The following is a 26,308-nucleotide window of genomic DNA, read 5'->3' as shown; positions in this document are numbered from 1 at the left end:
GAGACGGAGTCTCGCTCTGTCACCCAGGCTGGAGTGCAGTGGCCAGATCTCAGCTCACTACAAGCTCCGCCTCCTGGGTTTACGCCATTCTCCTGCCTCAGCCTCCCGAGTAGCTGGGACTACAGGTGCCCGCCACCTTGCCCAGCTAGTTTTTTTGCATTTTTTTAGTAGAGACGGGGTTTCACCGCGTTAGCCAGGATGGTCTCGATCTCCTGACCTCGTGATCCGCCCGTCTCGGCCTCCCAAAGTGCTGGAATTACAGGTTTGAGCCACCGCACCTGGCCAATTATCTCTATACAATATAATATATATACACACACATACATACATGCAAGTGCTGGCAAATATGTAACGAAATTAAAACCCTCATGCACTTTTAGTAGGAATGTAAAAGGGTACATCCACTGGGGAAAACCATATGATGGTTCCTCAAAAAAATAAAAATAGGATTACCATATGATCCATCTGTTCCACTTTGGGTATATACCCGAAAGGAATTAAAAGGAAGGGCTTGTGGAGATATTTGTACACTCCTATTTATAGTAGGATTATACACAATAGCTAAGATACGAAAGCAACACAAATGCCAATTGATGGATAAATGGAGAAGCAAAATGTGCTATATTCATAAAATGGAATATTAGTCTAAAAAGGAATGGAATTCTTCAATGTGCTATAGTATGGATGAGCATTGAGGACATTATACTAAGTGAAACAAGTCTGTTATAAAAAGACAAATATTTCTATAATTCCACTTAGATGAGAAACTTTGTGTACTGAAAATCATAGAGACCAAAAGTAGAATGTGGGTTGCCAGGGCTTTGACAGAGGGGCAAATAGGGAATTATTGTTTGATGTGTACAGAATTTCAGTTTGGGAAGATGAAAAAGCTCAGATGAATTGTGGTGATGGGTGCACAACAATGTGAATGTACTCAATGCGTCCAAACTGTACACTTAAAAATGGTTAAAACAGTACATTTTATGTTATGTAGATTTTACCAAAATAAATAATAAAATTTTCTGTTTTTGAAAATACTTTGTGGGAGAATGTATCCCACAGAGTGGAAGAAAATATCTTTAAAACATATATTGACAATGACTTGAATCTAGAATACATTACCTCTCAATTTCATGATGCATTTACAATATTTTTTCCTTTCTGTTTTCCCTTAAAACAGTATACTAATATTTTTGAAACACACGGTGAAGGCATGTAAGTGCCTGAGTTGGGATCCTGGCTCTGCCATTATTTAGCTAGGTCATCTTGGATAAGATATTTAGCTTCCTTCTGTACCAGAATTTGTCACCTGTAATATCTCTTTCACTAAAGATTGAATATACTAATCTGTACAAAATTCTTAGCACATGTAATAAGCATGTAATATATGTCAAATCACTAATATCTAATTTGATTTGATTTAACTAATATCAAATCACTTTGCTCCTTTTCTTCTGGTAAAGGTGGATGTGCTATTTAGTCTATAGTCGTTATTCACTGGCTGAGGTATGGACATTTTTGGAGTAAAATATAAAAAACACTTTAACCTTAATTTGGTTTAAGGCCATTTGTGTCTTCATTTCACAGGAGTAAATTATTGAAAAAAATTCTCTGAAGAGTCCAGCCCTACTTTATAACTTGTGATTTTTGGCTATAGCTCCAGCTTATGAAGAAGAATGACTTTGACTGATTATTGCCTTGCATATGTCATTTCCATAGGGACTTCAAAGATAAAGCTGAGGGCACATGTCAATGATGTTGAGTTCAGCTATCACAACATTTTCAAAATTACCATTTCCATTTTACCAAAAAGGAAAAGAATCAGTTTCAGGTGTCGATGCAGACCATGAAATTTAGCAAACTGTGTGTCAACATGTGAATAATTTTGAGAAGAGTGTCTTTTGATTTACATTGGATATCTGAAAAAATACCTATGACCTAAAATGTTTACGATATACTGAATTATTATCCCTTCGAGACTAAAAGTATGGTAAAAATCAGCATAATTTATTTGATCATGTGATGTCCGATGTTTGACAAAAATAAAGCTATCAACTAAAAGAAATATTTTCTTTTCCTAGGAGCAGAAGTATCAGGAGTTTGTAGCATTAAGCTCACAAACTTTAGGAGGTTGGATTCCAAATCCCAGGACATGAGGTCCAAGTATGTACTGTTCCAGTACTTCAAACAAGTATCATTGCTTTTTGGCTAAATGTCTTGCCAGAGAATGGGCATTTAGAAAAGGAGATACTTTCAGCAAGTTCCCATCCTTTTAATCCACGTACCTCTGTTTCTGTGATGCAAAGTAATAGTGAGTCCAGTGATTACACACACTGAAGAGAAGACTATCCCAATGCCTATCAGGCAGGGAGAATTCCAGTCACAGCACCTACCTGAAGAAGAAGAGATATTGTAATTATTAGTTAATGGCATGGAGGCACTTTATATTGGGGCACAATGTGTCAAGAAATCAAGAGGTATGTTTTGATGCCACCCCCTGAATTCATTTAGATTTGGGTTAAGGCTTAGGTCTAAAGATCAGAGAGCTGTGAGTGACAGAGACAAGAAAAATGGCTGTTTCTAAGATGGGACAGGTTTGGGTTGAGGCTAAACAGGTCTGGAGGAAAACAAATCCTTCTTTCTCTCCATCTGGTCCGTCAATCAATGGGCTTCATTAGAGCACTATCTGGAGTTACGTTCCGATTGTTATCATTTTACCTGGGCTTGAACGAGGCTGGGAGTACAATAGCTCTGGAGACTGTGAACTGCCTAAAAGATCATATGAGCTTTGGATATATGAATTTAATGAGTAAAAGTGTTTTCAACAAAATAATATTAAAAATCTTCTTTAGCACATGTAACAGCAACATCATTTGGCTATCTAGTCTGTCCATAAAATAGTCTATGATGTGGTGCTTATTACCACAGGTGACGCCATTCCACCACTGGAGTGTTATAGGCACACTGGAACTTAGTGGTTAAAATATGGAATACAAGTGTCCATGTGGCTTATAATCGATCTTGTTTCCTACCATTACAAGCTGTGTGATTTTAGGTGCAATAGTTAGCTTCAGTGTGTTTATTTTCATAATATAGAAATTAGAGGCATAATAAAATTTAATTCAAAGTGTATTATGGAAGTTAAATGCACTAATTTCTGTAAATCTGTTGGTGTGGAGTTTTCAGTAGTAAAATACAACAAATGTTAGCCTCTAATGATGATGTAATAATTGCTATTATAAAACGAATTCTGCATCCTTAAAAATTATTTCTTCCAACTGATTCACCAACACCTTTTAAATAAAGTCGAAGAGATTTTCAGAAACTCAAATTATACCCATGAGAAACAGTTGAATAACTGGGCACACTCAGTTTGGCAAAGGTCAATTTAGAGATGCTCCTGACTACTAATCTCTGAAGAGCTATCTGGGAAATGTCAGTTGTTACACATGTGACCTTAGAATGTTCAATAAACTGTAAGATACACAGAAGCAGGTCAGTATTAAACAAGGACAAGCATTAAAAAATGTATTGAAGTAGGAATATTAGAAAAAACAAATCTCTAAAAGCTTGGATAGTGTAAATGAGCCGATAGAAGCTACAATACAGTTTATTTTGCAGAACAGCAGCTAGCAGGGGTGAATGTTGGGAACTGGTGGCTTTCTGGTGGAGTGGTGTCTTCCCCAACCACAGTGGTAGAAAATGGCAGTTCTGAGGGTCAGATAACAGAGTTCAGGCCAGAAGAGCAGCTGGAAATGTAAAGGGAAAATCCAAGAAGTGGAGAGACGTGCAGCAGGACCAAGACTCAAATCCTTCACTGACAGCAGAACTACCTATGGTGGGAAAAGGACCAGGGGCCTGGTGAAAAGCAGGAGGAGGCCACAGGAGACTCTACTCTTCAAACACAGAGCTCTGCTGGAAAAGATCTGTGAGTCTGAAGCTTCTTAAATTGAGCGTAACCCCAAATCCTGAACAGCTATTTTTTTTTCTCTTAAATTTTCTTGCTTATCGTGCAAGTTCCCCCAATCCCCGCCCCCAACACCATAGTTGACAATGAATGAAAACATTTTGTTTCAGCAAAAGTAAACCACCTGGTGTTGCAGCTAGTCTAACTCTCCCTATGTGGTATATTTTCCTGATGCTGTGCAGTTAAAACTTTATTTTATGCCCGGAAGGGTCATTGGCCCCTTTAAGAATTCAAGTGAGAAATATGTGCAAATTTTGTTAGGTGTTAAATGCTAAAAAGCTTTCCCAGGCTGTTTGAAAATCTGTCACCATAAGGAAAATGGGTTTCAACTTGGTTGAGATACAAAAATATCACACTTTCAGATAACAGCATTGTCAACAGCTCCAGCAGCAAAAGAGAACAGTATATAGGATCAAGGAATGAGTGGAAAGCATATGTATAACATACATCCCAGAGTTCAGAACTTCCTGAGACAGACAGACCTGAGAATTATGGGTCATGCAGCTTTAGCTTCCCCACCCCCATTAGCATCTCTCATCCTTTAAGCTAACTTACGTTGCTCTCTTTGCTGTAGCTCAACACTGGGCATCATAATGAAGAATAGCAGAACAGCCAAGATTGCAACCAGAATCAGTATCCAGACAGAATCCCATGGAAATAGTTTATCTGAAATAGGGAGTCACAAATCTTACCACTTAGGAAACTTGAACCCACTAAACTAGAAATGATGATTCATCCAAAGCATGTTTCTATTTAGTACCTATCACCTTTGAATATAAACCAAGTCCAATTTGGGAATTATAAGTGAACACGTGAAAAATGGGATAGGATCTGGAGTAGGGCAGAGCTGAATGTGAGTTAGTTTGAAGATGGAGGAAAGGTGAGTGAAGGCTGCTATTCCATGTTTTTTGTTTGTTTGTGACAGAATCTCACTATATCGCCAAAGCTGGCTCTCAGTGTTGCAATCACTGCTCATTGCATCCTCAACCTCCCTGGCTCAAATGATCCTCTCACATCAGCCTCCTGAGTATCTGAGACTACAGGCACATGCCATCATGCCCAACTGTTTTACTTTTTAGTTTCTCATAGAGACAAAGTCTTGCTACGTTGCCTAGGCTGGTTTCAAACTCCTGAGCTCAAGGTATCCTACCCGCTAGACCTTTCAAAGTGCTGGGATTACAGGCACGAGCCATGGCACCTGGCCTCTTCCGTGCTTTCTGACATTTAGTGAATAGAGATAAAATCTCCCTGAGATGTCTCTATTCCCAGGACTGTAACTCATGTTCAAAGTTTGTGCTCATTATAATTATTTTAAATCATCATTTTTTAAGTGCATATACTTTTAAAAAACATTTTTCACTAAAGTTGTAAATAAATCAGCAGGACTTCCCCTGGCCCTTACTTTTCCTTTCTTTGTTTTATTCATATACATCCTGCTATGAACTGGGGGGAAGTAAGGTATGTAGTTTAGTCCTCCTTTATCCCCTGTAACTGTTCGTATTGCTATTTCTGACACAACCATAATATGAAGATTTTTTTCTGGAAAATCAAACGAGAAAATAAATGCAAAAATGTTTGAATGTAGTAAATTGCTAAAATTGTTAGGGGAGTCATTCGTGTAAGTGATAATATCCCTCTCAGCATGTGGCTCTCACATTAATTTCATGGACATACACAAACACTAGCACATTCATATTTACTTGACAGTTTACAAGACACTGTATTTCAGTCATTTAAGCATCAATTATTTATTGCATTCCTGCTATGTGCTGTGCAATATTTGAAGCACTTGGAGTGTATCAGTGTATAAAACCAACAAAGATTTCTATCTTCAGGTTTTAGAGGGAGACAGATAAGTGACAATAAACATAATAAGTAAGTTGTATGGTGGGCTAAATGGTGAAAATAATATGGAAAAAAGAAAAATTAAGTAAGGTAAGGAGAGAAAGAATCAAGTAATTTGGGGGCAGGTGGCATTTTTTTCAAGCTGGTTTGTCAAGTTACTCTTTATTAGGGAAGTTGAGTTGAGCAGAGACTAGAAGGACGTAGGGGAAGTTAAAGCATTCTAGGAAGAGGGACCAACTAGAGCTAAGCCTCCAAGGCAGGAGCATGTCTGGCCGGTTTGGGAACAGGAAGGAGGTCTGTGTGACTACAGTAGAGTGGACAAAGGAGGGTGTTAGGATATGAGGTCAGATAGGTAATGGGGCAGAGATAATGCAGGACATTGAAGGGCATTTTACTGTGAAAAACAAGCGGGAGAAATTGCAGGGTCTTGAACAGAGGGTTCCTATTTATATGATGAGGATGTACCATAGAAGACAAGAGTAGAAATAAGAGGACATTTAGGATGCTCTTACCAAAGTTTAGACCATGGGTGATGGTGTCTCAGACTTGGATAGCAGTAGTAAGTTGGTGAGAAGTGATGAGATGCTGGATATATTTTAAAGGTAGAGCTAACAATATTTCTTGTTAGATGTGATGCAGAATATGAGAGAAAAATTGGTGTCAAGGATAAATTCAATAATTTTGTTCTGAAAAACTGAAAATACAAGGTGTGATTGGTCTGGTCAGGCATGGTGGCTCATACCTGTAATCCCTGCACTTTGGGAGGCTGAGGGGGGCTGATCACGAGGTCAGGAGTTGGAGACCAGCCTGATTAAAATGGTGAAACTCCATCTCTACTAAAAATACAAAAATGAGCCAGGCATGGTGGCACACACCTGTAATCCCAGCTACTCAGGAGGCTGAGGCAGAAGAATCGCTTGAACCCAGGAAGTTGAGGTTGCAGTGAGCCGAGATCGTGCCATTGCACTCCGGCCTGGGTGACAGAGCGAGACTCTGTCTCAAAAAACCAAAAACTGTGACTGGAAAGACATTAATTAAGCAAATTGGCAGGTAATCAGGAGTTAATTTTATGATGTGTTTGGTTCAGGATATTTATTAGACTTCTATGTTGAGATGTTGAGTTTGAAGATGAAAACAGAGTTTAGAGAGAGGTCTGGGCAGGAGATACTATTGGAGGAGCCACAGTCACATTGATGGTATTCAAAGTCTTGAGACAGAATGAACTCACATCAGAAGAAAGGCTCAAAAAACTAAATCTGGGAAACAGAAAACCAAATATTGCATGTTCTCACTTATGAGTGGGAGCTAAATGATAAGAACACAGGGACACGTAGAGGGGAACAACACACACTGGGGCCTGTTGGAGAGTGGAGGGTCGGAAGAGCGAGGGAACAAGAAAAATAATTAAGGGGCGCTAGGCTTAATACTTGGGTGACAAAATAATCTGTATGACAAACCTCCATGGCATAAGTTTACCTATATAACAAACCTCAACATGTACCCCTAAACTTAAAATAGAAGTTAAAAAACAAAACAAAACCTATGTACTGGGAACCTGAATAGCAAGAAGACAGAGTGAAAAGAAAAAGACTGTAACAAAAAGAATCAGAAACAAAACAAGCAAGAAGACAATTAATAAAACCAAGAGAAAGTAATGTCTTGGAAACCAAGGGAAGAAAGTATGCATATGATTTTTTCCTCTTTAATTTACAGACTTTATGGCAATGGCCATCATTTGAAGAACAAACACGCAGATCACACCTGATAAGACAATGCTTGCCCTTTCCTCTTGACCAGTTACAGGGTTTCGAAGGTAGCAAGTGATGTTGCCATGGGAGCTATCTCTAAGGAGAAGGCTCATCTTCATGTTGAACAATTTGTTTCTATCCTGCGAATGGGATTTTGATGAAGGTGGAATGATCTCTCCTCTGCTGTCTCTCCATTCCATTTGAGGCTGTGGGAACCAACCTTCTGAATTACACTCCACTAAAAGACCTTTGGTATTCGGAGGATGAATAAGAATTTGTATTTCTAAACTTGTAGCTGGTTGGAAAACAAAAAGGGAGAAACTATATTTAGGGGAAGAGAAGAGAACAGAGAACAGAGAGGAAAAGACTTCCTGCCCCCTTTCATCCCTGTGTCCTTAGATATTGATAGCTAATAGCTAAACTCTATGGGGCTGATTGTCATGACAAGCCATTCAAAAAGGAACAGGGATAAGCCACACTGAAGTGTTGTGATAAATATATTAACAACGTAGTCCAAAGTAAGTGAGGTGAGAAAATGCCTGTTTTTTCATTTATTCTTTCACTCAAAATGTGGGCTATTAACTAAATTCACATAACTCGACTAGGTCCTTGGATTATGATATACAAAAAAATCAAGATCTCAGTCCTCAGAATTTATGGCTTAATGTTTTTTCTTTTATCTTCACCATTAGCCACTTCTGAGCCACCATAACAAATTACAAATAATAAACAACATTATAAATGCACATTTGCAACTTTAATTAAAACTTTAACTTTTATGTATTTTGCATACAATAGGTATTTTACATCCAATATGTTTTACTTAAAATAAGTAATACATTACTGTTTTCAAAATATGATACATACCACTTTAGAGAAAATAGATAAGTCTTTAGAGAAAACAGGCCGGGCGCGGTGGCTCAAGCCTGTAATCCCAGCACTTTGGGAGGCCGAGACGGGCGGATCACGAGGTCAGGAGATCGAGACCATCCTGGCTAACATGGTGAAACCCCGTCTCTACTAAAATACAAAAAACTAGCCGGGCGACCTGGCAGGCGCCTGTAGTCCCAGCTACTCGGGAGGCTGAGGCAGGAGAATGGCGGGAACCCGGGAGGCGGAGCTTGCAGTGAGCTGAGATCCGGCCACTGCACTCCAGCCTGGGCGGCAGAGCGAGACTCCGTCTCAAAAAAAAAAAAAAGAAAGAAAACAGACAAGAAAAAAGAAATTTTCAGGATTTACCTGGGACATAAGTCTTGCCTAATATGTGGACAAAGAAAGAATGAACAGAGATTTAAACTGTGACTCTAGAGTAGCTCTGTCTAATAAAATTTTCTGCAGTGATGGAAATATGTGTGCCCTCTAATACAGTAGCTGCTTGCCACATGAGATGACTAAACACCTGAAATGTGGCCATTGAGACTGAAAAACTGAATGCTTAATTTTATTTAATTTTCATATGAATTTAAATGGCCACATGTGGCTAATATATATCATATTGGATAGCTCAGCTGTAGACTACAGAATTGAGTGTCACATAATATCCAGTAAAGATGTTAAGTGTGAGTGCCCTGTATCCCTCCACATGTGTCCTGACATTTGTGAAGCCCTTGGCTTGCTTCAAGTCCTCCATCTCCCCTCCATTTCTCTGTCATTCAGAATACTTCAAGTGTGAGGTGATTTGCTTAAATGCTTTGTATTCGCAAATAACACCTATATAGTATATATATTGTAGAACTTTGAAGATAGTGGGTGAAGGCTTTTTGAAACACATTTAGAAAAGTGAATCTGTAACTAGGTAATCAGTGAATTGATTCAGGGAGAAATCAGAATAAGAATTACCATTAAGGAGTCTATTGTAAAGATTCAGGTACTTTCAAAAGTCAAGTTTTACTAAAGTGTTGCCAGAAATAGCTAGAAGGATTATAACGAATTTTAAAAGGATTCTGTTAATTTTGTAGCAATCTAACAATATATGTAGACGTAAAAAAGCAGACAGTATTTGCTGATAGTTTTGATGTCTGCACAGGCATAATTCTCATTCTTGATCCTCCACTCCTTCCAATTCAAACCCTAAACTCATGAATTTGACCCTGTTAACCAGACCATATAAGAGAAAAATAGAAATAGTGAGAATTTTCCTAATACTCAGCCTCATACAGGTTGAGAATCTTGGATGCATAGAAACCTCACAGGGATCCATCCTTACCTGTGACCTTCACTTCTGCGATGGCCTCTTCATAGACATCTCCGTCTTTGAAGAAGCAGTGGTACTGCCCGTCATCATCAGCACTGACATTAAGGATCCTGAGGGTCACTTTACCTTCTCCAATGGCTTCTTTGAGGAGCTTTGTCCGCTCCACATACTTGGAGATAGTTTCTCCATACAGGTCTTTACCCTCCTTATACAGGTAAACAGGTCGTGTGTAGTGACTCCGGAACCAGCGTATCTCCATGTGTTCTGCGCTTTGTGGTGGAGACAGCTGGCAACTGAGCTCAACTTTCCCACCCAGTGCAGCCAAGACTGGCCTCTCTAAGCTATTCACTGTGAATTGCTCTGGGAAGGGAGACAGCAACCAAAGGGTGAGAGGTGGACTGAGACAAAATTTTCGTTTGAATTATTATATCACACACACATATAGACACACCCACACCCCCCCACACACACATCTTACTGAAAGTAAATTCTTTTGTTTTCACTTTTCCTTGAAAACATCTTTACTTTGCACTTTGTTTGAATGGAAATTCATGAAATTATTTCCTTTAAGGAATATGGGCCAGAGGCAGTGGCTCATGCCTGCAATCCCAGCACTTTGGGAGGCCGAGGCAGGCGGATCAAGAGGTCAGGAGTTCAAGACCAGCATGACCAACGTGGTGAAACCCATCTCTACTAAAAAATACAAAAATTAGCCGGGCTTGGTGGCACAGGCCTTTAATCCCAGCTACTCAGGAGGCTGAGGCAGAAGAATCGCTTGAACTCAGGAGGCAGAAGTTGCAGTGAGCCGAGATCTCGCCATGGCACTCCAGCCTGGGCGACAGAGTGAGACTCTGTCTCCAAAAAATGAAATATGAAAAATGGTTTCCATTGTTGCTGTATGATTTTCATTTCTGTTAAAATAAAAAAAATTACTACCACCAGTAAAATAATTGCTCCTCTTCATTCTATTATTTCATTTACTGTAAACATACTTTCAGACAGTTCTTAAAATTAACTCCATTTTAACTATAATGAATCCATGTATGAATGCATTTGTCTTTTTCTGCTCTTTCATACTGCTTCTTGAATTGGATGATTCTTGTCTTTCTTAAATTCTGGAAAATTCTCACACATTCTATGTTTAATTTGACCTCTCTTATTCTATGCAATCTCTTATTATGGAAGTACTGTGCTTAACACATTGCATCTCTCTGTTTTCTCGGATTTTACCAGCAAGATGTCTTAAACTATCACCACCTGCCCCTGCAAATGTCCACAGGTTAGGATGTTTCATTTGTCATTTTCTGCTTATGATGCCACTTGGCTGTAACAGATGTTCTTTCAGTGTTGAGGCTCAGAAACTCTCAAAGTTGATATTTAGTCCCTGACTACAATAAAGTGTGAGAAGAGGGGACATTTCAGACTCTCCATTTTGGTCCCTTGCCCCACTCATTGAGGAAAGTGAAACCGTTTTTGACTGAGTCAGTGAAAGACTCATTATGACTGAGTCAGTGAAAGACATCTAACATAACTGCCTCCATCTTTCTTCTAACCCCCAAGTTGTTCTTGTTTATTCCTGGACATAGGCTGAGCTAACTTTGGGAGAAACTTCTTTATAGTTTATAGTTTAAAAGTAAGATGATAACAGTCCTTTCTCAAAGCAGGTCTCCTTCTGGCCTGGGGACTAGATTGCCTCTGTAGGACTAACATTAGTCACAAGATTAGAAATTAAGGTTAAACAGTCATGCAGCTGGAGGCTACAACATTCTGACCCTCCCTACACTGCTCCTAAGATCAGTGCTTGAGATATTTTGCAGACTCTGCAAATTTTAGTGCCTCAATCAATTAAACTCCAATTACATATTTAACACATTGATTATTTTGAGTGTTTTAAATGCATATGTAACAGGCAAAATATCACATATAGAGTGATTACAAGCTAATTGTCACATTTACCTTTATATCTATTTTAAAATAATAATAATAATGCAAGGTAAAATCATTTCATTGTTATTCCATACCAGTTTTTATATCTAACTAGACATATAATTGATATATTCTTAAGGTTGTATAATACATATTTTATCAAATTTTCAGGTTTACAACAATCTTAGAGAAAATAAAGAAAAGAAAGAAAACTTTCAAAGGCATAATGGGAAATATTAGAACATTTTATGTTAAAATCAACAATACAGCACACATAACTTGATATAACAATTTGAGATCATGAAAATAAAATACCTTTGAAATACTTCAAAAAAGAAAATATGTTTGTAAACTTTTATAGAAACATTATATTAAAAAAACACGAGCCCAGAGAAACTCTCACCAAGATATGTTAGTTATTAAAACTATCTTTTTTTTTTTTTTTTTTTTTAGTTAATATCTTAACTTTATTAAGGAAAGCTATATTCTCTCAACTCTTTTTTTTTTTTTTTTTTTTTTTTTTTTTTTTTTTATACTTAAGCTTCTAGGGCTACATGTGCAGTACGGTGCAGGTTGTCTATGTATTACGCTTATGCCATGCTGGTGGTGCTGCCACCATCAACTGTCAGCACCCATCATTCCATCCATTTATATCTTGTATAACTTCCCCAAGCCAAGCCCTCCCGTCCTCTTCCCTCCCATGATAGCGCCCTAGTGACGTGCATGCTTCCCTTCCCAGAGTCCAAGTGATCTCGATTGTTCAGCTTTTCCCCCCTATGAGCCCTGGAACATGCCGGGTGGGTTTTGGGTTTCTGTTCTTGTGGATAGGTTTGCCCCTAAGTAATGAATGCGCTTCCAGCTGCCCATCCATGTCCCTCAAAGGATCGCAAACTCATCTCTTTTTTATGGCTGCATAGTTATTTCCATGGTGTAATGCTGCCCACATTTTCTTAATCAGTCTGTCACAGATGGACATTTGGGTTGATTCCAAGTCTATTGCTATTGTGAAATAGTGCTGCAATAAATCAACGTGTCCATGTGCTCTTTGCTACTAGAATAATTTGTTAATCCGTTGGGGTATATACCCAGTAGAGGGATGGCTGGGTCATATGGTTACATCTAGGTTCTAGATCCTTGAGGAATTGCCCCATACTGTTTTCCAGATTAGATGGTGAACTAGTTTCAATCCCCCAACAGTGTAAAAGTGTTCCTATTTCTCCACATCCTCTCCAACACCTGCTTGGTTTCCTGACTTCTTACATGATTGCCTTCGTAACTGGCTGTGAGATGGTATCTCTTGTGTTTTGATTGCATTTCTCGATGGCGGGGAGTTATGATGCAGCATTTTTCATGTGTCTGGTTGGCTGTATTGAATATCTCTTTGAGACAAATGTCTGTTCATTATCCTCCCCACTTTTGGATGCGGTTGGTTTGTTTTTTCTCATATATTTGTTTGGAGTTCTTTGGTAGATTCTGGATATTAGCCCTTTGCTCAGATGAGTAGGTTGCAAAATTTTCTCCCCATCTGTAGGTTGCCTGCTTCACTCTGATGGTAGCTTTCTTTGGCTGTGCAAAAGCTCTTTAGTTTAATTAGACCCATTTGCTCAAATTTTTGCTTTTTGCTCGCCGTTGCTTTTGCGTGTTTTAGACATGATGAGTCCTTGGCCCATGCCCTATGTCCCTGAGGATGCGCTACACCTAGGATTTTCTTCTATGCGGTTTTATGGTATTAGCGTCTCATTTAAGGTTCTAATCATCTGAATTAATCTTCGTTATAAGGCGTAGAAGGGATCCGTTTCAGCTTTTCTACTTGATGCCTAGGGCCAGTTTCCAGCCACCATTGATTAAAAGGGAATCCTTTCCCCATTCTTGTTTTCTCTCAGGTTTGTCAAAGTAAGATCGATGGCCTGTAGATGTGTGCGTATTATTTCTGGAGCACTCTGTTCTGTATCCATTGATCTAACTATCTCTGTTTTGTCCAGTACCATGCTGTTTTGCGTACTTAGCTTGTGTATAGCTTTGAAGTCATGCGTAGCGTGACGGCCCTCCAGCTTTGTCCTTTACTTAGGATTGTCTTGGCCGAAATGCGGGCCCCTTTGGTTGCCATATGAACTTAAAGCAGTTTTTTTCCAATTCTGTGAAGAAACTCATTGTAGCTTCGATGGGGATGGGCACTTAATCTGTAAATAACCTTGGGCAGTATGGCATTTTCACGATATTGATTCTTTCCTATCCCATGAGCATGTATGTTCTGTCCATTGTTTGCTGTCCTCCTTTATTCATGCAGCACGTGGTTTGTAGTTCTCCTTGAAGATGGTCCTTTAACAGCCCTGTAAGCTGGTTCCTAAGTATTTGATTCTCTTTGAATGCAATTTGAATGGAAGTCATTCCTCGGATGGCTCTCTGCTAGTCTGCTTACCTGGGTGTATAGACATCTTGTGATTTTTGCACATTAATTTTTGTATCCTGAGACTTTGCTTGAGCTTGACTATCAGCTTAAGGAGATTTGGGGCTGAGACGATGCGGGGTTTACTAAATTATACATCATGTCATCTGCAATCAGGACATTTTGACTTCTTCTTTTCCGTAACTGGATACCCTTGATTTCTTTCTCGTTGCCTGGATTGCCCTAGCCAGAACTTCCAAACATATGTTGAATAGGAGCTGGTGGAGAGGGCATCCCTGCTCTTGCTGCCAGTTTTCAAAGGGAATTTTCCAGTTTTTGGCCATTCAGTATGTATTAGCTGTGCGGTTTTGTCATAAATAGCTCTTAGTTATTTGCACGGTACCGTTCCTCAATAAGTCCGAATTTATGAGGCGTTTTTGCATTTTCTAGCATGAAGGGCTGTTGATTTTGGTCAAAAAGCCTTTTCTGCATTCTATTGAGACAAATCATGTGGTTCTTGTCTTTGCGTTCTGTTTATTATGCTGGATTTTTACGGTTTACGTTGATTTGCGACATGCTTGACACCCAGGCCTTGCATCCCAGGGATGAAGCCACTTGATCATGCGTGGCATAAGCTTTTTGATGGTGCCTGCTGAATCCGGGTTTTGCCAGTATTTTATGAGAATTTGCTATCAATGTCTCATCAAGGGACTATAAAATACTTATCTTTTTTATCTTTTTTATAAAATTCTGTAATTAACCCATGAAAAGAAAGTTCAATGGGACAGAGTTTGGAGATGCAAATCCTTAGAGGAATTTGGTTTATGACAAAGATAACGTCTGGGGTATCTGAAGAAAGATTGATTACTTAATAAATAAAAAAAACCTAGGTATTTAAAAAAATGATGTCAGATTTTAATCTCAATTTTTATATAAGAAATCATTTTGCATGGGTTAGAAAGTTGTTGTTATAATCTTGATGTGTGGTCTGGAGAACTCTGACTAAGCAAACATAGGACTCAGACACTGTGAGAAGAAGAAACAGCTGAGAAGCACAACATAAAAATAAGTCAGTAAATTGAATTTCAAACTGATCAAGAGTGTATAGAAAAGGTACAACGGATCAAATATTAATTCATTATTTTCAAATTTTGATTCATTAAAATTAAAATGTCTGCTCTGCAAAAGCTTTTGTTAAGAGAAGAAAAGACAAGCTACAGACTGAAAAAAATTGCAAAAGACATAGCTTATGAAGGACTTGTGTGCAGAATGTAAAATTAACAGTAGAAAACAAACAACACAATTAAAATAGACAAAATTCTGAACAGATACTTTATCAAAGAAGATACATAGATGGCAAATTAAGATATCAAAATGCTCAAAATCATACATAATTTAGGAATTGCAAATTGAAACAATGAGATACTAACCTAAACCTATTATAAGAATGGCTGAAATCCAAAACACAAACACGGATGTGAGGAACAAGAACTCTCATTCATTGCTGGTGGGAGTGCAAAATGGTGTAGGAACTTTGGAAGACAGTTTGATAATTTCTTACAAAGCTAAATGTAAGATTACTATAGAATCTAGAAATTGTGATCCTAAGTAAACCCAAATTAGTTGAAAACCACATCCAATGAAAACTTGCATACAAATGCTTAAAGAACCTTTTCTAATACTTGTTAAAATTGGAAGCAGTCAATATGTGCTTCAGTAAGAGAATGGATAAACAAACTATGGTAAGTCCATACAATGAACTATTACTCAGTGATAGAAATAAATGAGTTATGGAGCTATTAAAAGACATGTGGGAAGATTAAATACATATTACTAAGTGAAATAAGTCAGTTTGGAAAGGGCACATGCTGTATGAATCCAACTGTACGACATTCTGAGTCAGACCTATAGAGAGTAAAAAGAGCAGTAATTGGCCAGGTTTCAGGGGAAGATGAACAGGTGAAGCACAGGACATTTTTATGATGGTGAAATGATATTGTATGATACTATAATGGTGGATGCATAGCATAATACATTTATATAATGAATTGGAGAATTCCAATTTCCTTGGCTGATCAAGGAAAAAGATAAGACCATAGGTGGCAGTAGCACACAAAAGCTTCTATTTGGACACCACATGGACAGGGTTGCAAAAAGAGCAGTTCTCACAGGATAGGGCCTTATAGAAGCACAGGGGACCACTATCCAGAATGCAGGAGGACAAAGGCGCTCCCAAGAATGGGAGGGAGATGCTGTTTGTTTAGATAACATCACTTCACAGCATGGTAGGAAGCTGCTGGGTCAGAGGGCTCTGAAGAGCATCAGGCTGCAGTTTATATAACTACAAGATTTTTCTTATCTATAGCTGGCAGATGTTGGGTGCAGTTTCCCAAGGTGTACAAAGCAGGAAGACATAAAATGGCAGAAAAAAAAAATCTACCTGTTGGGGATATATTTACAACAACTGGATGTGAAAACACTCCAGTTTGGCATCCTGGGCTTTTGAGCTAATGAGTCTCAGCCTGATTTAAGAAGCAAGCAACAAAGGACCAATATGCAAAGGCCATCGCTGGCTCATTTCTACAACAATTTGTTAAATCTTAGAGAAAGGTACAACACAGAGTGTTTAACGTAAACTTGGACTTTGTTAATAATCATCTATCAATATTGGTTCATTAATTTCAATAAACGTACCATACAAATGAAAGAGGTTAACAAAAGGGGAAACTCTGGGAGGGGGGCAGGTAGAGAAGAGGGAGAGGGGTTATGTGGGAACTCAATATACATTTTGCACAATTTTTCTGTAAACCTAAAACTTCTATAGAAAAGAAAGTCTATAATAATTTTAAAAGTCCATGAGGAGAAAAAGGAGAGCGAAATAAATGGAAACTTGGGGAAATTTTGTAATTCACAAAATAAAATCAAAATCAAAACCAAACAATTCTGCACATCCAAAATATAATTAACAAGTCCATCGAATTATAAACTGGTCAAAATACATGGAAAAGTTAACAGATCAAAAGCAAATTGTAATGTGTGCAAGTTTAATGCAAAGGAAATGTGAAGTAAGGCCATTAAGTAGGCAGTTTAGATAAAATGAATACAATTTTTTGAGAGGAAAGAAGGCCACCCAAATTCAATAAACAAGTAAAATATTATCATTGTGAGTTTCTATTTTCATCTGTAATTTTGGAAAATATAAAAAATCCTGATACCTGTAACAGCCACCTGAAAACTCACATATGCTGTTGGTGGACAGGTACATTGGTATCTATTTCAGAATAATATTTTAATATAATAAAACAGCACATAGCCTTGACAAATAGTTCTGTTCTTAGAAATATTTCCTACATTCCTACTCATAGATATGCTCAAAATATATGTGCATAATGTTGGTGGCAGTTTTTGTTTTATTAGCCAAAGACTGGAAACTACCCAAATATGCATCAGTAAGATTTGTACCATGTAACAAGTAGCTTTTGCCAGAAATTTTAAATCTTGTGTGCCACTTATTGGTTCAGGCTTTTAATGTATTTGTCTCTAAATAAACTATATTTATATCTGCTTTGCATTGATCACCTTCCACTGCAAATTTTCATCATCTATCAAGGTCCCACCAGCCTATTGTGTCTTTGCTTATCTTACTGTACAGATAACTCACATGGATTCCAATATGGACCACAATTTGGGCAGCTTCTTCATTGTATAAGATATAAGTAAATCATGTCTCCGCAATACAAATATTGAATTCTTGAGAGCAAATATTAGGACTTCTTCATTTGTTTGTTTGTTTGTTTGTTTTCTCCCTGGAACCTAACACAAATCTGGGTACATGAAAAAGACTTGCTGATTAGAAGTAGTTTTTCCTAACCATAAGACAATTCTTACAGTACATGTCCTCATTACATAACTATGTATTAAACCTAAGGAACAATGCTCAAGAATTTGTCCCTTTTGTTTGGTCCTTGCTTTTTCTGCCACACTTCATATTGCCAAGACCCACAAGGGTAAGAGAGAGTCATACCTGAACTTGGTATTGTCATCTGAAGGAGATTCATAACAACAAAGCATCTGGAGAAAGATAGCCCTGCAGTTTCCATTATACCTGTGATAAGAAATTAGGCAGTTTCAGTGAGAACAGGATTAATATGTCACAGAAATCACATATCTCCACATCTTCCTGCAGTAATTAACTCTCAAATAGAGTTACTAGATAAAACGTAGAACCCCCAGTTAGATTTGAACTTCAGATAGGCAGTGTAAATTTTTTAGTATAAATATTTCTTGGGCATCATATAATTTTTATTTTCTAAATCTGATAACTCCACTTTTAAGATGTTTAATATAATGACCAAGTCCAGTCAGAGGCTTCTTTCTCATTAAAGAATTTCTTCCTCCCAGGCTAGACGTCATTTGTCTTCTGGTGTTGTAAACTTCATTAGGTGACCTGCTTCTCCAGAGAAAGTGGCGGCAGATCTAGGGAGTAGGTCCTGTACTCCAAAACCTTAGTAGCCTAAGCATCTGCCACAGTTAGTTACATTTAGGTTCAAAGAAAAATTTAAAGACAAATTTAGCTCTATTATTCTCATGGAATGAATTAAGTAACCACTTTATAAGAGAATATGACTTTCTTTTCTTTAGTTGTGGCAATCCCTCAGAATTTTCTGCTTCTGAAGAACTCACAATTAGAGACAAGTGAATGAGTGTATATGGCCATGGAGAACAAATGGTAAAATACAATATTGCATATTTAGTCTAATGTGAAGGTTTTTCATCAGCTCTGTAATGTTTTGGCTTTTGATTCAGCAGACAAATGTGATGATTATCTATTTATCCCCAACAAAAAAGGTTTGCTAGATTCTAGCGTCACAGGCAAGTGAACAGACACTTGGATAGTAACGATAATGTAGAAGTGCCATCCTATGTACGTGGGCAGTTCTTGCAGCCTTGGAGAGCAATTCACTCTGCAGCATCATGGCAGGGAGAAGGTTCACAAAATGAAGACTTTACTAGTGAGGTGGTGTCTACATTTTGAAGAATGAAGTGGTGTCTCAAACAATATAAAGGGAATGAGGACATACACCAGATTCAATATGCAGAAACCTTATTGAGCAAGGGAAATTGAGGAATGTATTTGTCTAGCAAGATTAAGGAATGAGGCAGAGAGCATACTGTGAAGGATTTCATATGTCAGGGTAATGAATTTAAGCTTTATCCTCGAGGCTAAGGAAGAAACTCTCCAAATATGATTCTGAAATTGGATTGCTTATGTATTCAAGGAGGCCACAGCTGATGTATAGGATGGGCAACGTATAGGATGCCATGGCACCAAACTTATGCAATTTGCCGATAATTGTGATACAGGTTTAACTGCAAGTGAGGAGTAAAGTACAGAGAAGAAAACAAAGTGACTTGGTTGCTATGGCAAAAATAGTAATTTTAGAGACTATGCAGTCCTCTACCTTCTTCAGACTGCCCTAAAAGATGGACTTAAGGAAAAGGGGAAATATAAAGTTCTAAATGTACAATAGAGAACATGTTTGAAAAACCCAGAGGTCTAAATTTCAGCTCCAAAGGAGTCCCTCATCTTCTTCCTAGCCATGAGATATGTAGCAGAAGACTTTTAGTTTTCAGGAACCTAGTAGGTTAGATGGGTACATCTATAATGGGACAGGCATTCATCTTGAAGGGACAGATACTTACTCTGTCATTGGATCTGATGTGCCTACCAGCAGCATTTCTTCATGCACAACAACTCATCCACATACAGAATGCTTTTTCATTCCATGAAATCCCATACACCAACAGTCCCCAACCTTTTTGGTACCAAGAACAGATTTCATGGAAAACAATTTTTCCATGGACTAGGAGAAGGGAGGATTAGTTTGGTGATGTATCAAGTACATTACATCTATTGTGCAGTTCATTTCTACTATTAAACATTGTAATATATAATGAAATAATTATACAACTCACCATAATGTAGAATCAGTAGGAGCCCTGAGCTGGTTTTCCTGCAACTAGATGGTCCCATCTGGGCGTGACAGTGGGAGACAGTGACAGATCATCAGGCATGAGTCTCATAAGGAGCATGCAACTAGATCACTCACATCCACAGTTTACAATAGGTTTCGCAATCCTATGAGAATCTAATGCTGCTGCTGATCTGACAGGAGACAGAGCTCAGCAGGTAATGTGAGCAATGGGGAGGACCTATAAATACAGATAGAGCTCACTTGCTGGCCCTCCACTCACTTCCTGCCGTCTGCCTGATTCCTAACAGGCCATGGACCAGAAACAGCCCATGGCCTGGGGGTGGGGACCCCTGCTATACAACATTGTCTCTCACAAACAGAATCATTTTACAGCAAATGAAGCACAGCTATGGGCTTAACACCATGACATTCCCTAGTCTCACCACATTCCCACAACCCAGATAGAACTGACTTCATAGAACCTCCAATAAGCTCAGGTAGGACATGTGGGATATGTCTTAAACTAGTAGCTAAATAATTGTGCCATTTTTCCTGTGGCAGAATGCATAGACCCGGAAAGCAAGGAATAGATGTGAGAAGTGATACTCTCACTATATGGTTTTATAACATGCTGGAAGAATTTTGCTTCCCTTCTTGTATCTTCAACCTCAGTGTGGTTGGAGGTCCCAGGATCTCACAGAAAAATGTTTCCACCATGAAATACAGTTATGAATTAGAAGCTGAGACTGCCCTCTAGCCATTTTGCACTTCCCACATCACTGAACCAAGAGTCAGAAAAGTGTGTCATTGGAGAGCTGGAGAGACTATTCCAGAGGGCAAAGAGGTGCCTTGATCAATAGTTCTGATCTACATAAACTGAAGCAATTCAAGTAAGGTAAGACAACAAAAGGCTAAGACCCAAAGAAATAAAGATTAAAAGGATCCCATCAGGTTAAGAACCTCATCTAGCTGAGGTGCTGACGAAGACATAGAGAACACAGCATGAGTGACTGAAGAGGGCACCTACAATTACCCAGTTTAGAGTTTTGTGACCAACAAAGTCTACAAAAGCTGTATTTTCTGTTTATTAACTATGGCTTTTTATTTGTTTTGCCAGAGATAACATGAATAACACTGGTGGTGATGGTCTAGGTTTCAGGCAGAAAATACAGTCAAATTAATATTACCCATCAAGATATGGTAGCTTATGGGACTGGGCTATCCTTTGGTAAAAATATAAACTTTTCACTGAAGGAAAAGACTAGAGTGTGGGCAAGACTCTTGGTAAGAGGCAGAGGTGGTGGACTGTGCTGGATATCTTCTTTGTCTATCCACATCTACGTGCCACACTTCTCCAAAGGTAATTTGTAACAAAATTAGAATAAAACTGCAATGTGAAAATTGGAAATAGGGAATAAAAAGAGTGAAGTGGTTAAAGAAAATGCAGTCTTTTGAAACATTGCTATAGAGAAACCACAGATTTTAATCTCTCAAATGAGAATCCTGATATGATTGGGTACATGTTTCTCATTTTACATATGGGTTTTGGAAGCTGTTCAAATGATGATGTTAGTTTTTAATAGGTACAGGATTTCAGACTGGGAAAATGAAAAATTCTGGAGATCAATGGTGGTAATGGTTGCACAACAATGTGAACGCTACAGAATGAAATATTCAAAATGGTAAAATTTGTAAGTTTATGTTCTGTATATTTTTAAATGTTAAACAAAAAAGGCAAATGTGCCATCAAAGGATTATAAAAGTTAATACAAATCACATTCAACTTGTCAGGAAAGTGAGTCAGATCACAAATGAAGATATGCATGTGTTTAACCCAGTATGGTCACACCGATTTTCCTGATATTGTAGAAACAATGTCTAATTCATCCCTTTTCTGTTGTGTTTTTATTTTAAGTAAAATCAATATGTTTCTGATATATCCACCTTATCTTTCAAAGATAACTGGTTAAAATACTCTCTACAAATCTTTGTCATCTTTCAAAACCCAAAGCCAACAGTTTTGCACATTTAATATTTTTAAACTCATCTGAACTATCCTATAATAAGGTATTTCTCTTTTCCTCTATTTTGTTCTTCTCAGCTAGCTACACTAGAGATGAAGTATTTCGGTTACAAAGAATACTATGCAAGGGAGACTAGTCTCACTACTATGTGACTGAGGAATAACATGCATAGGAATACTATTTCTTTAGTCCTTATCAAAACAGATTGGAGAAATGGAGAAATTGAGACCAACATTTGGGAAAACATAATGCTACAGAGTGAGTTTCTACTGATGCACAAAGAAAATTTGCATTTTTCTGAAGAAGGCTAAAGATTTTCAATTTATCTCATCCTTCTGAAATCCCAGATCTCAATAGTCTTCAAATACAGGACTGCCAAGTCCTTGGAAATGTGGAATGGGTTTCCCACTAGAAGGCACAAAGAAGAGAGAGGAATAAAAATGAAGACCATCAATGAAGCGAGAACTATGTCCCTAAATCTTACTAAATCTACTCACCTACTTGAGCCAGGTGACCCCAAATCAGTTCTCTATTGTGCCTACAAATGAGTCTCAGTTGAGTCACATGAATTTCGACAGTGCTCCAGCAGTTTTCTTGTAGCTAGGGCTAGATGTTCCAGAGTCGGATGGGGATCAGGCAAACTGCCTAGCAAAGCCCCTTCCTCTGCTGTCAGACTCAGGGAATCTGAGTCTGCCAGCCTGAATCTTATGTTCCAGTCCAAGGGAAATTCCCAGGGGACTCACTGCTTCAACCTGTGGATAGAACTCTTTGTTCAGCTTCAGTGATCACACCTGGCAGTATGCAAGTACTAACATGACACATGTCATTCTGAAGGAAAGCAAGATGTAATCTGATGTACATATTTCATGTAATTGGTGCTGAACAAAATGGCTATGATTAGTTTATTTTGAATGCTGTACCTGTACCTAAAAAGGAAAGGAGGGAAGCTGTGGAAGCACAAATAAAAGGCACTAAATTCAGATTAAGCATTTAGGGAAGGCTTTAGGAAGGTGATAATGGCTAAGAGGAGTCTTGAAATAAAATTACCCGCTAAGCCCAGTTAAGAAAGGGATCAGAGTAGTCTTTCCAGGCTGAGGAAGCAACATCTTGAAAGACACAGGAGAGAAGATGGTGAACTCAGAAATTTTCAAGCAGTTTACTGTGGCTGGAATGGTAGTTAGGATGGGAAGGAAGGATGAGAGGTGAGCTGAAAAAATAAACAAAAGTAAAATTATGAAGAGTGTAATTTCAAGAAATATATCATATATATTATTTCTTAAGTCTCATACATGAAAGTAACTATAGATAATATAGGTTACATAAATGCATAAGTACATATAACATATATGTACATATATAAGCAAATGTATAAATATACATGTATGCATGTACATGTACATATTTATAAATGGTTACACGTGTTTATGCATATGTTTACATATATATGTTCATATGCATAAGTTTATATGTACACATGTATATATATTCACACAGCACATATATATGTGTAAATGATGATTCATGTATATATGTACAGTCATCCCTTGGTATACTCAGGTGATTCGTTCCATGATCCATGAGGATACCAAAATTCGAGGACACTCAAGTCCCTTTTGTAAAATAGCATAATGTTTGCATAGAACCTGCACACATCCTCCTATGTATGTTAAATTATGTCTAGATTACTTATTATACCTAAACTGAAGTAAAATACTATGTAAATATTTGCTGTACTTTAGTAGTTTTTATTTGTTTTTTATTGTATTGTGAGTATTTTTTGTATTTCTTTAACTTTTATTTTAGGTTCAGACACATATGTAAAGGTTTGTTATACAGATAATCTGCGTGTCATGATGTACCTCAACCTTAACCTCACATCTTAAACAAAATTTAATACGAGATGGAAATCTAAATGTAAAAGTTAAAGTATAATGTATAAATCATAGACGAATATTTACAAAACATGAGGCAGGCAAAAATTGGGGCAAGATACAAAACCAGTAACTACAAAGAAAAAAAAATTATGAATCGAATTTCATCAAAATTAAAAACTTCTTATTAAAATGCCATTAAGAATATAGTAAGACAAGAGAGACCATGGGAATATGTGGGCATCTTAAACATCCAACAAAGGGCTTATATCCAGAATATATAAAGAACTCCTACACCTCAATATTGATTTTGAAAAAAACCCAATTATTATTATTATTTTTTGAGACGGAGTCTCACTCTGTCGCTCAGGCTGGAGTGCAGTGGCCGGATCTCAGCTCACTGCAAGCTCTGCGTCCCGGGTTTATGCCATTCTCCTGCCTCAGCCTCCCGAGTAGCTGGGATTACAGGCGCCCGCCACCTCGCCCGGCTAGTTTTTTGTATTTTTTTAGTAGAGACGGGGTTTCACCGGGTTAGCCAGGATGGTCTCGATCTCCTGACCTCGTGATCCGCCCATCTTGGCCTCCCGAAGTGCTGGGATTACAGGCTTGAGCCACCGCGCCCGGCCAAAAAACCCAATTTTAATGGGGGCAAAAGACTTAGACACTTTAAGAAAGAAGATAGAGCCAATAAGTACAATAAAAGTGCTCAACATACTAGCTATTAGAGAAATATAAGGAAAAACTACGAGATTTCACTTCAGAAACACTAAAAGAGCTGAAATTTTAAAACTGATGACACTAAATGTTGGCAAGGATGTGGGTAACTGGAACTCTTGAGAGACAGCACTAGCAGGACTAGCAGGCCAAGAACCCCAGGTCAGAGAACACAAAGCTTGACACCATCTTGGAAGCAGCCTGCAGCTATCTTGGAAGTGGCCCACCACCATCTTGGGAGCTCTGGAAGCAAGGACCCCCTGTAACATTTTGGTGACCACAAAGGGACCTCCAAAGCAGTGACTAATATTGGACCACTTTCACTTGCTATTCTGTCCTATCCTTCCTTAGAACTGGAGGAAAATACTAGGCACCTGTCGGCCAGTTAAAAATGATTAGCGTTGCCGCTGGACTTAAGACTCAGGTGTGAGGCTATCTGCGGAAGGGCTTTCTAGCAATCCCCAACCCTTCTGGGTTGGCACCATTAGTCGGCCTACAACCAGCTTCCACTTTCAATTTTCTTGGGGAAGCTGAGGGCCAACTAAAGAAAGAAAGTTGTCATCCCAAACTCCCGGCATTAGCCAGTTGAGATCATGGCACAGCCAGAAGTCTCTACTCAACAGTCACCCATGCGTGCACCCCTACCTTTCCTTCTGACCCATACCTCCTGGGTCCCAACCACGACTTCCTCGAAAATGTAGCCCCAAAATTCTCCTTACCTCTGAATCTACTTCCTTTGATCCCTGCCTCCTAGGTACCAATGGTTCAGACTTTCATTTCCTCTAGCAAGTTGTATCTCGAAAGGGATCTAAGGAAGCTCTACGCCGGGTACTTAGGCATCTAGGCCATAAACCCAGGGAGTCTTATCCCTGGTGTCCCTCCCAATTTAGGTATATAGCTCTCAACACGGGCAGCTATATGGGACCCATTCCCCACCACCCTTGCCAGGGCCTCAAATTTTAATGGCTAAGAGGAAGAGAGAGAGAGAGACATGAAGGAGAGAGACAGAGATGGAGGAGAGAGAAAGAGACAGAGGAGAGACAGAGAGAGAAGAGAGAGAGATGGAGGAGAGAGAGACAGAGAGGAGACAGAGAGAGACAGGAGAGAGAGACAGACAAGAGAGAGGCAGGAGAGAGAGTGAGAGAGACAGAGAGGAGAGAGAGACAGAGAAAAGAGACAGAGAGGACAGAGAGAGACAGAGAGGAGAGAGAAAAAGAGAGACAGAGATGAGAGAGAGAGACCAAGAGGACAGAGAGAGAGAGAGAGACAGAGAGGAGAGAGATAGAGTCAAAGAGAGAAAGAAAGAGAAAGACGGAAATAGTAAAAATGTGTGCCCTATTCCTTTAAAAGCCAGGGTAAATTTAAAACCTATCATTGATAATTAAAGGTCTTCTCCATGACCCTATAACACTCCAATACTACCTTGTCCGTGTAAACAAGGGCATAGCCTGAAAACACTGAGACCACTGAGAACCCTTAGCCTTCCTATCAAAAATCCTTAATCCAGTAACCCACAGGTGGCCCAAATTCAATCTGTAGTGGCAACTGCTTTGCTAACAGAAGAAAGTAGAAAAGTAACTTTTATTGTGAGCACACCTCACCAGTTCAGAATTTTCTAAGTTAAAAAAAATTATTCTAAGTTAAAAAAAAAAAAAAAA

At 38.5% G+C, this 26,308-nt stretch overlaps 1 protein-coding gene across 1 annotated transcript in view; it reads right to left on the bottom strand.

Annotated features, from left to right (window-relative positions):
- The window catches only part of LOC108526682 (selection and upkeep of intraepithelial T-cells protein 1), a 33,687-nt gene extending 15,521 nt beyond the window's left edge, over positions 1–18,166 (bottom strand). The window contains exons 1-5 of the mRNA XM_017867519.1: positions 18,091–18,166; positions 9,767–10,114; positions 7,574–7,855; positions 4,523–4,633; positions 2,286–2,393 (exon numbers count right to left, since the gene is read on the bottom strand). Coding sequence (XP_017723008.1) covers positions 2,286–2,393; positions 4,523–4,633; positions 7,574–7,855; positions 9,767–10,114; positions 18,091–18,166 — 925 coding nt within the window. The remainder of the gene's footprint in view (positions 1–2,285; positions 2,394–4,522; positions 4,634–7,573; positions 7,856–9,766; positions 10,115–18,090) is intronic.
- Between the last annotated feature and the right edge of the window lie 8,142 nt (positions 18,167–26,308).

Source organism: Rhinopithecus bieti, unplaced genomic scaffold (genome assembly GCF_001698545.2).
Source record: "Rhinopithecus bieti isolate Rb0 unplaced genomic scaffold, ASM169854v2 scaffold_3764, whole genome shotgun sequence".
NCBI lineage: Eukaryota > Metazoa > Chordata > Mammalia > Primates > Cercopithecidae > Rhinopithecus > Rhinopithecus bieti.
Note: the sequence above shows the minus strand (reverse complement) of the source record. Positions and strands in the feature narration are given on the sequence as shown.